The sequence below is a fragment of the Arachis ipaensis genome, chromosome B8, assembly GCF_059453495.1.
Source record: "Arachis ipaensis isolate K30076 ecotype BB chromosome B8, ASM5945349v1, whole genome shotgun sequence".
Lineage (NCBI taxonomy): Eukaryota > Viridiplantae > Streptophyta > Magnoliopsida > Fabales > Fabaceae > Arachis > Arachis ipaensis.
Genome location: NC_142443.1, coordinates 5,296,246 through 5,312,069, shown reverse-complemented (window position 1 = coordinate 5,312,069; position 15,824 = coordinate 5,296,246). Strand labels below are relative to the sequence as shown.

General features: G+C 33.7%; 1 protein-coding gene across 1 annotated transcript; it reads left to right on the top strand.

Annotated features, from left to right (window-relative positions):
• The first annotated feature begins 4,719 nt into the window (after window positions 1-4,719).
• Window positions 4,720-15,435, top strand: LOC107610410 (uncharacterized). The gene is made up of 25 exons (XM_088497014.1): window positions 4,720-4,962; window positions 5,273-5,440; window positions 5,793-5,867; window positions 6,062-6,140; window positions 6,478-6,542; window positions 6,634-6,723; window positions 6,901-6,990; window positions 7,108-7,194; window positions 7,367-7,450; window positions 8,063-8,182; window positions 8,726-8,754; window positions 8,849-8,981; window positions 9,662-10,219; window positions 10,408-10,949; window positions 11,064-11,127; window positions 11,284-11,386; window positions 11,489-11,661; window positions 11,733-11,858; window positions 12,104-12,174; window positions 12,956-13,018; window positions 13,457-13,529; window positions 13,724-13,843; window positions 14,590-14,667; window positions 14,896-14,946; window positions 15,022-15,435. Exons 1-25 carry the CDS (start codon window positions 4,729-4,731, stop codon window positions 15,121-15,123), a joined length of 3,378 nt encoding a protein of 1,125 aa, XP_088353140.1. The 5' UTR covers window positions 4,720-4,728; the 3' UTR covers window positions 15,124-15,435.
• The last annotated feature ends 389 nt before the right edge of the window (window positions 15,436-15,824 follow it).

Here is a 15,824-nt window from a genome sequence, read left to right as displayed (position 1 = left end):
TAAAAATTATTTTGATAGACAAACTTAAGTTGAACTATTATTATTATTATTATTATTATTATTATTATTATGTCCATTATGTACATATAATAAAAAAAAAAGAAATGAAACTTGGCCTTTTAATATATATATATATATATATATATATATATATATATATATATATATATGAAAAAGTATTGGAACCAATATTAATTGTGTACAATGTGTACAATGGATTAAAAAAAAGATAAAATTATATTAAAAATTAGGTTATTAATTAATTATTTAATTTTAAATTTTAAAATTTAAAAAATTAGGATTAGCATTTAAACCCATTCACACTACGTATGGTTATTTCTAATCTTACCATAACCTTCAATACACGTCCAAAACTCACCGTTATTTTCTCCGGTCCTCACTGAATTCCTCGCCGGCCATACCGATGCTGCCGCATCCTCCAACCGACACCGTCCTCACCTTCGCCGGTCAGTTCGACGTGCCTCGCCTTCCAACGCTCAGCCTAACGTTGCTGCCGCTGTTTTCGCACTTCTCTTCCAAACCGGCTTCGCTTTCTCCCATGTCTTCAAGCCTCTTCTCACCGATGATACCACTATGCTCTTCTTCTTCAAACCCAAGCATGATTAGCTTCTTTCATGATTTGATCCCTATGCTTCACAACAATATCGCTTTTGTCATGCCTAATCTTTTAAAATTATGTTTCACCATAATAGTTGTTTCTTCTGTTTATTTATCTTCTTTTTCTATTTTAATGGTGGTCATTTTAGTAGGTATGCTGATAGTTATTTTAATTTTTATGTAGATGATTATTTTGACCGTGTACAGCTAATCCTTTATTTAATGAAACTATGATACCTTGATTAGTATTATTATTTAATATTAATTTCCTTGGTTCTTTTTTTTTTGCTTAAGCCTTAAGAAAACAAAAATTAAGAAAAAGGCAAACATATAGTTTTTTTTTTTCAAAAATAAATGTTATTTTATTAATATAAAATAAAGGTATTTCTATAAAGAAGTACAAAAGAATTAGGTATTTTCATTTATCACCAATTATGACTGAAAGACTAAGAGCTTAAAAAGAGTAAAAAAAAATTAGCAGCATTCATCAGGTATAGCTCATGAGTTCACGCACCGATTCTTCGCTTTCCAAGTGTTCACAACGTCGCTATAAAAAGGGTCTTTTATTTACCGTCGAATTGAGTCACTGCCAAAGATAAGGTTTGTTGACACCTATGTGACACCTATTCTTTTTATTTCCTTAAGCACCTATCATCATCTTTCATTTGTTTGATAATCACCACCGAAGCAATATGAAGAGATAAGAGAAGAACGTGACCAAGAGAGAAAGAGAGAGAACCGTGATTTTTTTTGATCTTCCGGCTTTGATTTCTTGAGATTTGTAACTTCAATTAAAAATCAAATTTGATAAAAATATTCGTATTCTTCTCATCTGTACGTTAGAGTTATTTTTGTCCGGTAAAAATTGACAATAATGTAGGTCTTCTTTTCCTTGAGTTCAGCCAATTGGAGTTCTAGGAGACACAAACGATTTATGACGTTTTCTTCTTTAATAGCTCGGTCAGAAAACTTCTCCAAAGTTTTCGTTGATTCTGATTTCATACGAAGGTAGGGGATTTCATGTTGAAATTAACTGTTTTTAATTTATGAATGCCATGGAAGTCTAGTGGATATTTGCAAATAATTTATGATTGTTTGGAATGACTGAATGATAAGTTTGAATTGCATTTGTGACTGAATGTGATGAATATGTATTTGATTTCTTGATTGTTTATGAATACTGAGAATTCTGATTGTTGAGTTGGAAAGTCGATTTGATTTGTTGGTATTGAACTGAGGTTTGAAAATGATTTCTGATTTTGGAAATGTTTGAAAAGAGGTTGAGAATGGTTCGGTTGGGACTTGAAAAGGGTGACAAAGTCTGAGTTTTAGGGGAGATGCTGTCGAAATTTTATTATGAAACTTAAGACTTTGTTTGAAATATTTAGAAAAAGGTTAGACTTGAAAAATTGTATTATTTGGTTTTTGATTTATTAAAAAACGATTTACGTTTGAGTTTGATTTATTAAGAAAGACTTTATGTTTTGAGTTTGATTGTCGTCCTCCCTAAAGTCTCAAGACCCTGCCGTGAGATTTACTTAATAAATGATTCTTTTAAAGATGTTTAAATCTGAAATGGTTTTAAAGTTGGGTTGGAAAAAGCATGGTTAAGAAAGAACTGGTTTTGTATGAAAGAAGAACCTGTTGTAAGTAAAGTGGTTTCGGAGGTTTGGAAAGGTTATAAAGAGAGGTGTTGGTTTTAAATAAAAATGACTTGAATTCGGTTTATTAAGTAAAGGGACCTTTGCCACAGAAGAACAGAGAACAATGATTGAAAAATATTGAGTGTTGTTGGGCCTTAGTGCCAAGTGTCTAGTGAGGACGGCGATACGTAACGCTCACTTGACACAATAGAGACGGTTCAGTGAGGACGGCGATACGTAACGCTCACTAGAGGCCGTGGGCTTTATGTGTGAATGATTGTACGGGGATGACCGTGTGTATGGAATGGCTTCCAGGAGAAAGTGGCACATGCTTCCGTTGGAGAATCAGCGCCTACAAGTACTTGCAGAGGTCATGTTCGGCATACTTCAGCTGGAGAATCAGCGCCAGCAAGAAGTAAAAACTTGCAGAGGTTATGCCGCTGGAATGCCTTATCTTTCTTGCGAGTCGGATTGCGTCGGGTGTGGGTTGAAACCAACAAATGAGCTCATTACCTGCGATAGGACTAGACATGCATCATCATTGTTTGCACATTTGCATTTGATTGTATTTGCTTATCTTGTCTCTCTGTGATTGTGCTGTTTGTCTTATTGCTATTTGTTTGTGTGTTGATCTGTTTTCTGTGCTATTAGTTTGTGTATTGAGGTGATTGAGAACTGAGGTTGTGATTGAAATTTGTCTTTAAGTTTGGAAAATTTCAAGAACGTAATTAATTATATAAACTAATAGTAAAAAGTATTTTCAAAAGGTTTGATAAAAATATAGTTTTATTGAGTAAAGTTAATTATTTGCATTTTATTTCATTACTCTTACGGCATTCCCATTCTCTACTGAGAATGCGTGATTTGTTCTCACCTCAAAATCTTCCACCCTTTCAGTGACACATGTTCGAAAACTCAGTTTGAAGCTGCGGGCGATTATTAGTCTTATTTGAGTTAAGTTTATGTGTTGAGTCGCTTTTCTAGAATTCCCTTGCATTTGTTAGTTAAGATTTTATTTTATACAGAGGGATAGGAGTTGTATCTGAGTTTCATTTGAATTCCTTTGTATGATATTTATTATTATTATTAACTATGTGAGTAGTATTGCTTGGAGATTCTTGATATATGATTTTAATTAATAGAAACAAAACTTTTCTACTTTTTTCTAAAAATTGAAACGCAAAATTGAACTAAAGACTTAGTATTAAATAGTAAATACGAAAAACAGGTCAGTAATGCCTCACTTTTGGTACGATCATGACGTGCTAAAAGTTAGGGTGTTACAACTACAATAAGCCATTATAAATATATATGTTTGTTTAACTTATTTTTAATTTTTAATGTATATTTATATTTTAATATATATTTTATATTAGTGACTAATTTTAATAATTTATTTTAATGTACAATTAATATAACTGTATTAAAAATATGAATAATATTATATATCCAAATTTTTTTATAAATCAAGTTTAACTAAGTTAAATAATAAGATTTAAAGTAATACTATATCTATTGTTAAAGAATTTGGATTCTCTAAATTTTGTATTTTTATTTTAGAGAGTAAAGTGTGACATCTCACCCTCGAATAGTTTCTCTTTCATATTTTCTATTAGTCCCACCTATAAAATAAATTGTGAGAGATCATACTTTATCCTGAAATTTAAAATTTAGAGGATCCATATCTATTGTAAAAAATATTTGAATATGTAGTATTATTCTAAAAATGTTATTGATGTAATTCCATATTTAATTTTGGATAAATTATTAAATTAGTTCTTACGTTTGGGCGTAATCCTATTTTGGTCTTTAAATTTTAAAGTGTCCTGTTTGAATCCAAAAATTTTTTATTTAGTTTCAATGTAGTATCACCGTAAAGTCAAAGTTAAATAATTAACGAAATGTCTTACATAATAACAGTACAAAAACAAAATCGATAATATAAAAAACAAGTACAAACTCCAAAAACACCAAATCAACTATAAATATATTAATATATTTATTTATCATTCTTTTTATACTTTAATTTTTTTCCCCCTAAAGTGGAGCATGTGTTTCTGGCTGTTAGCGTTTTTCACCGGTTCTGATGTGGCACTCTGCTAATTAAACAAATTTTTTATACTGGTTTAACCTTCACAATATTTTTCTAATAATAAGTTTGTATTTCTATGCAAGGGACTTGTATGCATGATACATCGTAACCAATAATCAATTTCGGTATTGTTTCATGCAGAGCAGAGAAGAGACGATCCTAACTAACGTGAACTGCAGCTTAAAAAATCTTCATTCTCTAATTTCAATTACCCTCCAACCAAATCAAATTAATTAATTAACACTCACTAATCAGATCTAATTGCATAGCTTCACTCTGAATTGAAATCAATAATGAAACTGTTACCTGTCAGTCGAGGTGACTGGAGTTGAGCCTCCCGCTCGATCGCGCGCGCCAAAGAGAGAGTATAAATAGATGTTTCTTCCATTTGAAAGCGTTCTCGGAAATCCGTTATTCATCTTCAACCACTCCAATGGCGAATTGAGCGTGACCTCTAGGGTTTTCTTATTGCTTCCTTTCTCGTTATCCCAGGAAGGACTAGCACCATCGTCATCAATGGATTTGTCCAAGGTTGGAGAGAGGATCTTGAACTCCGTCATATCCACCACATCGCGCAGCCAGCTGCTTCCCCTCTCCGATCGCCCCGAGGTAAATAAAAATGAAAGAAGATTCAAATGCGCCATTTCTAGTTTCAGTTAATTCCTATCTGAATCCATGGAGTTGAATCGTTGATTGTTGTTTTACGGTTTAGCTCAGACAACGTGTTTGAATCTGTTATGCATTGTTTGTGATGTGTCCGATTGGTGCGAGTTTTTCAATCGTTTTAGAGACGTGTTCGTTTCGAGTTTCGGATTATATGATTTTTGGTGATCTGATATTCTGATTTGTTGCTCCGTGCGACTTGGAGTTTTAGCTCGTGCTTTTAATGAATGTGAAATGAATGTTTGTTGTTCTGCAGATTCCTGCTCGAGCTGCTGCGGCAGCTGCAATTGCTCGTGCTATTGCAAGATTGCCTCCTCACCAGAGGTATAGCCTTTCAACGAGTTCCGAGGAGTTGAGTTCCATATATGGGAGGAGACCTCATGATCAAGTGGTGGAGGAACTGGAGGATGGATTCTATGAAGAGGTGCTATGTGATGGCGTCTCTTTAGTTTTGATTGTGTGCTGATATTTTCTTGCATCCTCCTTTCTGTTGAAGGGACGTAGCATTTTAAATTGTAAAAATGCTATGCTTTTACTTACATCTATTTACATATTTAATAATTATTAGAAGAAGATGAACAACGTCTGTAACTTGTAAGTAAATAAATATTAAGTTTCTCAGTACTTCCTTGCATCCACATGCAAGAATTTCAAATAATTTCTTCTCATTTTTAATAGAAATGAACAAAAATTATATGGATTTCATCACTGTTTTAGTAAGGTGAATGAATTCTTGGCAAATCCTAGAAATTTATGATAAATATATCTTGCTGCAGGATTTTGATCCAGTTAGGCATGTTTTGGAGCATCTTTCAGCTAACGAAAACGAGAAGATATATTTTGAAAAACAGGTATAGTTCCTCCTACTGACACTTACTGTTTGTGGAATGCATTCTAACTGTTTTGAGGAAATAACTCCTTTGTATTACTTCTAATTTGAACAGTCCTTCTTAAACCCACAGTTGATGATAGTATGCAATCTCAATTCTGGTGCACAGCATCAACTCTTTTGATAAGATGCCTTAGTCTGTGATTTTTAATGTAGGCTGCCCTTAGATTGACACAATTGGATAGAGTAGCGGAGCATTTATCACGTCATGTTATGGAGCATCATGAAGTAATGGGTAAGTTCAAGGATTAGTTCTCACCAACTATTTTGTGCTAGTAGATAATGTTATGCCTTTAGCATCCACCTCTTCTTTACTATCAAAATTCATGTTTTCCAATTATTGTGATTACCCATTTGCTAATCCAAAACTACAGTTCATGGTTCTATATTCATAAATAACTATATATGGAAGAATACAATAATACGTTATACTAAAATAGTGAACCCCTTTATTCCAAGTTTATTTAGAAATTCGGGAAGCTCTGTATATGGAACCTTCTAGCTGCCTTTTATGGGTCATTTGACTCATTTCATTTAGTTTACCAAAGGTTCATATATTTACTTTTGGCCAGTGAAGGGGATGAATTTGGTCAGGGAATTAGAAAGAGACTTGAGGATTGCTAATGTCATCAGCATGGTAATATAAGCTTCAGAAGGTTTTTGACAACTCCTACTGTTACAAGAATTTTATGGTTCACTGGATTATTTTTAATGGTTTTTTTTTTCAGAATGGAAGAAGACACTTGACATCATCTGTCAATGAGGTTTCAAGGGATCTGATTGTGAATTCTTATTCAAAAAAGAAACAAGCTCTTCTGGTCTCTCTCTCTCTCTCTCTCTCTCTCTCTCTCTCTCTCTCTCTCCATAGATAAGCGCCAAACGCTACCAATTTTTTCTCCTGTGCCATTGTGTTTTGATTTCCCTTTCTTCATGATCGTGTAAACTTTGAATGATATTTGGCAGTAACTTTATGATGCGTGCTTCTACATTCACAGGACCTGCTTCCAATCTTGACTGAACTTCATCGTGCATTTGTTATGAAATCAACACTTGAATCCCTCGTTGAGGAAGGGAGTTACTGCAAGGTGTTCTTCTCTATTTGTTTTGCTGCTGTGTATGGCGTTCTATTTGTTTTTGCTGTTTATTTTGAATGAAACCTAGGTTCCAAAACGTACAATTTTTTTACATTGATAATTATGCAGGCATTTCAAGTGTTTTCTGAGTATTTGCAAGTCTTAGATAGCTTGTCAGAGCTCTCAGTAATACAAGAGATGAGTCAGGGTGTGGAGGTGAATAACAAATTACTATTTACGAATACAGCTGTCTTCTAATATTTTCTTTACATCCGAGTAACTTATGTAATAAAATCCATTCTTTTGCACTTGTGTCAAAACACAAATTCCCGATGACAATATAAGATATGTTTAACTGCTTGATTTCCTCAATCATATGATTACTTAGGTTTGGCTAGGAGTAACTCTACAGAAGCTGGATGGTCTTTTATTGGAAATATGCCAGGAGTTCAAGCAAGATGGTTATATAACAGTGAGTGCGCAGATTTTATGTTTTGTATTTTTATTTCCTTTCGCAGGAAATTGATTGTTGTTCTATTTTCATGGAGCTAGTAGCAAGCAGACAGTTTTGTGATGAGCCTTTGTACTTGGTTTGTTGTACTTTTCCTTCAATGACATATTTGGCAACATTAAAAATTATGTATGGAGGTTGAACGTTAGTTTTGTAACATAAATCCATATACAGTTGAACTACTGTAGTCAATCACACGCCAATAGGTTCTTCTAATTTGGACTAGCTTTAACTAAATAAACTATCATCACATTATCATATTTTCAAAAAAAAAATTGGTTGCCAAAACGTGTTTTTATGACTTACCCAGGTTCATTTAGCAAGACATTCTGAAAAACATCTGTTTGTTTCATCATCACATGTTTGCTCACGCATGTTTTTATTAGCATGTTTTCATTATGACAATAATATCTATCTCTGGTTCAATTTAAAGTCAGAACATGGCTCGTTTATATATAACAAACCGCTATCAACATTTGACCCCAATGGATGTGCTGTGTATGCTGAGATTTTCTATTGGACTACTGGTATATATTATCAAACCGGAATGTAATACAAGCTGAGTTGATACAGGTAATCGATGCATATGCATTAATGGGAGATACAACTGGCCTTGCTGAAAAGATACAAAGTTTCTTCATGCAAGAAGTTATATCAGAAACCAACTCTGTGTTAAAATTTATTGTGCAAGAGGTATGACAATATGGTCTTTCCGACTTCCTCTGTAGGATCATCTGGGTTTCTACCTGTTTGGTTTGTGTTTTCAGTTTTAATATTTTCTGTTTTAGAAATTTTACGAAGGCAAAAGTAAAACAGGAAACATGATTTATTGTTTTCCCTTTTGGGATAGGGGCAATATGGGTACTAGTTTGTGATATTTTGGGATGGATGGGTTAAGCAACTCTAAGAGGCTCCTGATGTATTTTAATTCTGAATTATTTAACTTTTCTTGTTAGCGACTAGCTAAAGATCTGTCTACTTGATTTTCTCTGTTTCTTGTATATGTTATTATCAGTTAATTGCAGTAAATAATCCGTGACATTGCAGTCTGATTCATGAGTCTTAAGAGTACAATATATTCTTAATGAGTGAAAAGAAAACAACGGAAATCGGTATTGTTGAAAGAGATGGATAAGCACAAGTTTTTACTGCTTGATTTAGAGGATTATAATTTCTTTTCCCTTCATCCAAATTGGCAGAGAACTTGTTTAATTATAATGTTGGTCTCTCTTGCAGGAGGAAGAGTTTCCTTCACAAAATAGTAGGTACTTTTCAATTCCCTTCACATGCTTAGTTACCATCTTGTAGTCACCAATTACAATACTTTTGTTGTGCTTCATAAATGTTATTTGATTCCAGGCTCACTTACAGCGATCTATGCCTTCACATACCTGAATCTAAGTTTAGACAGTGCTTATTAAGAACATTGGCTATTCTATTTGAAATTATGTGTTCATACCACGAAATTATGGATTTTCAGCTAGAAAGAAAGGTAAACTTGGGTTTCTTCTAACGAGATATTACTTTCTTCTCTGCTTACATATATTCATATAGGCTGGAATTAGGTCAGTATTTATTCTTGGCCTCCTATCAGCAGCCGATGCTCTTTTTTTTTTTTTTTTGTGTGTGTGTGTGTTATCATTTGTTTACATTGAATTAAAGCATCTATGACCCAAGCAGTTAGGAGTTCAATCTTTATGTCCCTATTAAAGCGACAATAACGTCTTATACATATTAGGTAGGATTGCCTTTGCGCATCAATTATACTATTTGACACTACCAGGGGGGAAATTTTAAAATTTTCAGTAAAAGCTCAATAGCTCTTTTTTTAAAATAGTTTCCTGTAAATGGTTCCAGAGTATTCCTCAATTCTTTATAATCAGAATATGTTCCATTTGATGCCCATATAGCTACTGCATAAAAGGAACATGTTACTTATGAAATGAAACCCAATCATTAGGAAGTTCGAGGAAACCTAGGTTTGATTTGCATTTGGTCGAGCAAAGTACTACTCAATGGTAGATTACATGTATAACTAGAATTTAAACACCAATATGCATCTAATCTCAAGACTAGGAATAAAGCTATTCACGCTGAGTGCACTATTACAAGAATTTAGTTTTTTGATATATGCTATTCATTCTAATTACGTTTGGTCAATTTTACCTGCAGGATTCAGTAGACCAAACTTCAAATACGTGCAACAATGACATTTCCTGCAGTCCAGGTGAGGCTCAGGAAGTTGTTTCAGATGTAAGAGCCAGCAACAATTCTGTGTTCAGTCCTGGGGATGTAATGTGTGGCTCGTCTTATAGGGAGGAATCTGCAACAGTTACCTCACTAGCTGAAAATAATGTAAATGATGGTTCACCATCAAGTGGTTCTCATGATCCAGTTGCTGAGGCTTCTAGAAAGGAGGACAATATAGAATCAAGCATTGATTCCCCATGGTATCATCTTCGCAAAGAAGCAACAGCATTTGTTTCACAAACTCTTCAAAGAGGATGCAAGAATTTATGGCATCTTACTACTAGTCGTGTGTCAGTATTGATTTCTTCTTCTGCTGCTGCTTCTGCTAGTATTCATCAGTTCCTGAAAAATTATGAAGACCTCACTGTCTTCATATTGGCTGGGGAAGCCTTTTGTGGAATTGAAGCAGTTGAATTCAGGCAGAAGTTGAAGCTCGTCTGTGAAAACTATTTTATAACTTTTCATAAACAAAATGTACATGTAAGTGAACTAAGCGCTTCTCCTTCTTCGTAATTGTTTCTTATCATAGTGGTTGCGATTTCCTTTGAGCCTTGTATGATATTAGAGATAAGTACTAGGTACTAGGTTGAGATCTGCAAATCATGGCTCTATATGCAATCCAAAATCATACATAATGATTAATTTTGTAGGTTTGTTACTATTTTTAGGCACTTAAAGTGGTTTTGGAGAAAGATTCTTGGTTAAAATTACCTCCAGATACAGTGCAACTTGTCAGTTTTGCTGGACTTACTGGTGATGGTGCACCATTGATTTCTTTAACTAATACCAAATCAACTAATACCAGTGCAATTGATTTGGATAAATCAGTAAACTTCACACACAGTAGAGCTAGGAAAAGTGGGTTTTCTGATTGGATTAGAAGGGGAAACCCATTTTTGCTAACATCATCAACCCCTAAAGAAGGTCATTCCCAACCCAATGGAATGATTCATGGTGATATTATTGATGGGGGCTCAAGAAACAACTTCGGGGGTGATAAAGTCCAGCCTAAGAAAAATGATTCAGTTCAAATGAAGGGTGATGATTCTGTTTCTGAAGATGAAAATGAGGATCTTCTTGCTGACTTTATTGATGAAGACAGCCAACTACCTAGTCGAATTTCAAAACTGAATCTTAAAAGAGGTTATGCTTCCCATTGTAATGATGATGAGAATACAGCACACACTGGATCTTCGCTATGTTTGCTAAGGTGAGTTGTTTTCCGTTTTGCATGAACAAAATCAGCTATTATCATGTACTATATTTTGTGTCTGCCACTTTTTGAATGGGTTTATTGAGTTATTTGATGCTTTAAACATGTTAGGTGTATGGATAAATATGCAAGGCTTATGCAGAAAATAGAAGTAATAAATGTTGAATTCTTTAAGGTAAGCTCCATTCTACCGTCAAAGCACTTGTTTACCCTTTCTTGGGGCCCAAAGGCCGGGACCGCTGCCAAGATTTGCTATTTTCAAATATAAGCCATCATTATGGTTTTAATTTTTCCTCTGAATTCTTTTTCCTGATTCAGTATACTGCTGCAGGGAATATGCCAGTCGTTTGAGATTTTTTTCCATTTTATATATGAAACTTTTGGTCAGCTGAATAGTAGTTCAAGTGGAAAAAGTTCACCCTGTTCTCATAATCGTAAGTGATATAGTCAGTAGGGTATTACATTCTCAAGCATTGGCAATAGAAGAATCCTGTATTTATTCATTTCTAGTGGTTGAATATAACTGGGACTTGCAGATCGGCTGAGGACAGCCTTGTCCAGAATAAAGCAAGACTGTGACATGTGGATGATGAAACCCCAGTCATCACCCACGTCTTTAGGTTCACCATTTGTACATGCAGAGTTGACCCCTACAAGTCCTCCTGGCATGAATTTTGGTCATTCTTCAGGGAATTCATTGGGTCTCACGGTATGCATTTGAGTTCATCATTTTGTATCATATAAATAATCTAGTTCCTCAGCTAGATTATTATGTCGCAGGAAAGGTGTGTAGCTGTTGACGCTCTGTCTCTTGTTGCTCGGACACTGAATAGATCCAGAGCTCATCTCCGATCAATGCTTTTGCAGAGTAATACAACTGTACTTGAGGATTTCTATGTGCATCTGGTATGTGGAATATCATCCCTGAGGTCTGAGAGATTAGACTAAATTAAAACACTTTTGTTGAAGCCTTTAATTTTCAGGCACACTTAGCATATTTATTGAGGTCTCTACTTCCAGTGGAAAAGCATGCTTGGATTGGATCGTTAGGATTTTTATTTTATCTACCTGTTTAACTCTAGTTGATTCATCCTTTACTTAATATAAAATTGCTCAATATATATGATAATGATATCTAAGGATTTCCTTAGGTGGATGCTGTTCCAGATCTTATAGAGCATGTTCATAGGACAACAGCAAGACTCCTTCTTCATGTTAATGGGTAAATATGACTTGAACTCTTGGCTGTTGCTATGAATCAAACAATATTTCTTAAGTTTCAAATTAATCTCCATGATGACAATGTGGGTCAGTCTGTTAGAAATATCAGTTGATGAGGAAAGTTATATGATGCTTAAATTATTGTTTAATAAAAGGACCAATGTGATGTTCTTTGGATACATGTGGTGTTGTTCTCCAATAAACACAACTTTTGCTACTTTTTTGAGAAAACAAAGGATGAGGCGGTTAAAAATTAGTAAACTGGTTATATTATTATTAGAGAAAGCAATTCAAGCACCTAAGGAATTTAGGTTATAAGTTGCGTCCTTAAGAAAAATGATATCCTTATAATGTTTGACTAGAAAGTCCCTTAATCGTAAGTCAGACTAGGGAAGTGGGCAATACCACAATGCTGAAATTACCAAAATGACTCCTACTCATGTAGAATCAGTTTAGCCCTACTCAGTTTAGAAATCTTATTATCCAAGAGATAGTAACAAGGACACAGCCAAAGTGCAAAACACACCATATGCACAATGGCAATCTTCTGTGATGTTGCTTAAAGAGCACAGAATTCTCTTAGCAAAGGCTTGTGTTTGGTGTTCAATGCAGATTGTCGTTCTTGTGTTTCCTTAAAATACCCACTGGTCCTAATTAATTTGGCCTTTTCACCATTGAGAACTTTCAATTTTATATATTGCATGACTTTAGAAATTTATTATTATATAATTTTGGTTTTCTTAAAGTTACAAATTTCTATATTTTTTGTCAACATTTTACAGGTACGTCGAACGCATTGCCAATTCTAAATGGGAAGTGAAAGAGCTAGGTCTAGAGCATAATGGGTTTGTATTTCTGGATCATCTTAATATATATTCAATGGCAATAGAACTAGCCTAGGAAAGGGTTAAGTCTCTCGAATATTCAGCAGTATACATGTTTCTCAGTATCAGTAAATAATACACACACCGAGAGGAGTGTGATACTTTTTTTGGTATTGCCTTAATCCTAGAGAATCACTAGCATTTTCTATTACTTTATCCATACCTGATATTAGTTCCTACAGTATTTTACCTCATTGTTCATCTTGGCCTTTGTGTCTGAGACGACGTGGTATAACTTAATATTTAGCTCTATTGGTGCTATGAAACAACAACTATATAGGTAAAAAATGTATACTATTTAATCAGAACATATAGCTGCAACTTCTTTCCGGTTTTATTATATTTAATAATAAATGAGCTGCATTCTGCATGAAGTTCTGATTTAAATTGTTGTTATAGGTATGTTGATTTATTGCTGGGGGAATTTAAGCATTATGCAGCGCGACTTGCTCATGGTGGAATTCGTAAAGAGGTATTGCTCTTGCTCGATGTTGCATATGACATATACATGTATACATATAAACCCAGTTACAAGTTCTGATGACCCAAAGCAAAAATTGGTAAATATCGGTTACAATTTCATACTATTGTTTAATGTTTGAAACCGAAAAACCAAAGTAACTACTCCTAGTCTTTCAAGTATAAACGTGATCTTTGAATGTGTAGATTCAAGACAAACTATTGGACTATGGACTTGAGATCCTAGCAGAAACGCTTGTCGAAGGACTTTCACGGGTGAAGAGATGTAGTGATGAAGGACGAGCTCTAATGTCCTTGGATCTGCAGGTTAATTATTTTTCAGACATGTTTAAGGTCAATTTTAAGATGTGTATTATTTGATGTTTAATTTTTGTTTAATTTATTTTTTATAATAAATTTTAAATATTTAAAATTTACTAATTTTTATACTTTTAAATTAAATATGAATATTTTTTTTTGCATTTAAACACCAAATTTTTAAGTAGCATAGCATTCACCTATTGTTAATATTTTTTTAGTGCTTTGAACAAATTGAATTTCAAGTCAACATGGACTAATAATTGTGGCCCTGCGATACATCGTAATTTGATCTTATTTCACTGTTGAATATTATGTAATTTTTTTTAGGAGAATGCTATGGGACAATGACTTTATTGAACAATATGAACAACCACCAATTAAATAAAAATACATTACACTTCTAAATTAATCTTCTAAATTTTAATATTAAAATAACCATCCGTACACTAATAAAATAAACATCCGATATATCTATTGTTTACATTGTTTAATATTTTTATTATTTATCTATACTTTTCTTTTTTTTATTGAAAAATTTACCAATGTCTGAAATACTTTCAAAGTTTGAGCTTTTAAGACAACAAATTTTTTCTACATCTTAGTGTCAATCAAGTCTATTGTTATGGAGTAAGTATCAATTGCAGACAAAACGTCAAAACCAATATATTCTATTGATAAATCTTTCTTCCCGTCGTAGTTGTAGCTTTCAGTTGCCCTATGTTATATTAGGATTTTTTTTGCTCTCCTTTCAGGTTTTAATCAATGGGCTACAACATCTTTTGTCGTTGAATGTGAAGTCCAAGCTACAAATGGTTGAAACTTATATCAAGGTAAGGAAGAAAGGAACCAATAATAAGGATCTCATCAACCTGGTAACATAACACACTCCACTTGTGTTTTAATATACAAAATACTCTTGGTCATAAGGTCAAAATAAATTTCCTTTCGCCTATCATTTACTATTGATAATGTCACATATTTCTTGTTTGACGCTTCCATTATGGGGCAGCCAAAATATAATTTTCTTACGGACATCTACACTTTCACTTTCTAACCAGGCTTACTACCTTCCTGATAAAGAATATGTGCAATGGGCACATGCACACCCGGTAAGGACATTCCATTTATGTGGCTTCATTACAAGTTCTCACACGAACTTTAATAAAGAATTCTATCCTTTGCAGGTATATAGTAAAAGCCAGATTGTTGGACTGGTCAACCTTGTCGCCTCTATGAAAGGTTGGAAGCGGAAAACCAGGTTGCAAGTACTAGAGAAGATTGAGTGATGTTCCTCTCCCTTTTTCTTATATTTTATTTTCTAAAAATTTATTGTTATGTCTCAGGCGTATATATAGAATCTTTGCTCCTTTTATCCTTAGTCTACTTTATTCCACTCTTGGGCGCTCTTTGTAAAGTAGTGTATATTGCATGGTATTTAAACTCTTGATAATTACGGAGTAATTTTCTTTCCTGAATGTATATCTTCTGGAAATATCCTTAGTCCTGTATGTAGTGTATGATAGTGCATAAAAAGTAAGATGTGAAATGGAACTCATTATCTTACGGGCTTTTATGTTAGTATAGTGAAGTCCATAATTGCTGAAATGACTTGATCCCTTCATTATTCTAGTTTTATTCTATTTCGTTTATCTTTGCTGTTGTGATCTTCTTGTACATAACAATCATCACTTCATCAGAAATTGATAAGATTAATTTCTACTGCTTGCAAGTTTAAGAATTGTTTATGGTGTCTTCTACTGTTGGCAGTGCTCTAGCTTCCCTGTATGTTCTATAAAAGTAGAGTTAATTTGAAGTTTGTAAAATGAACGTATGAAGAGGGGTTAACATTGCAATAGAAATTACAAATCCAAAAAATTAAAGTTGTAATTAACCCATAATCATTTTCTCACTTTACAATCTCTCTCATCCAAATCCATGTGATCATGTCCTTTTGGTTACACGCTTGCACACTACATTGTCTTACCTG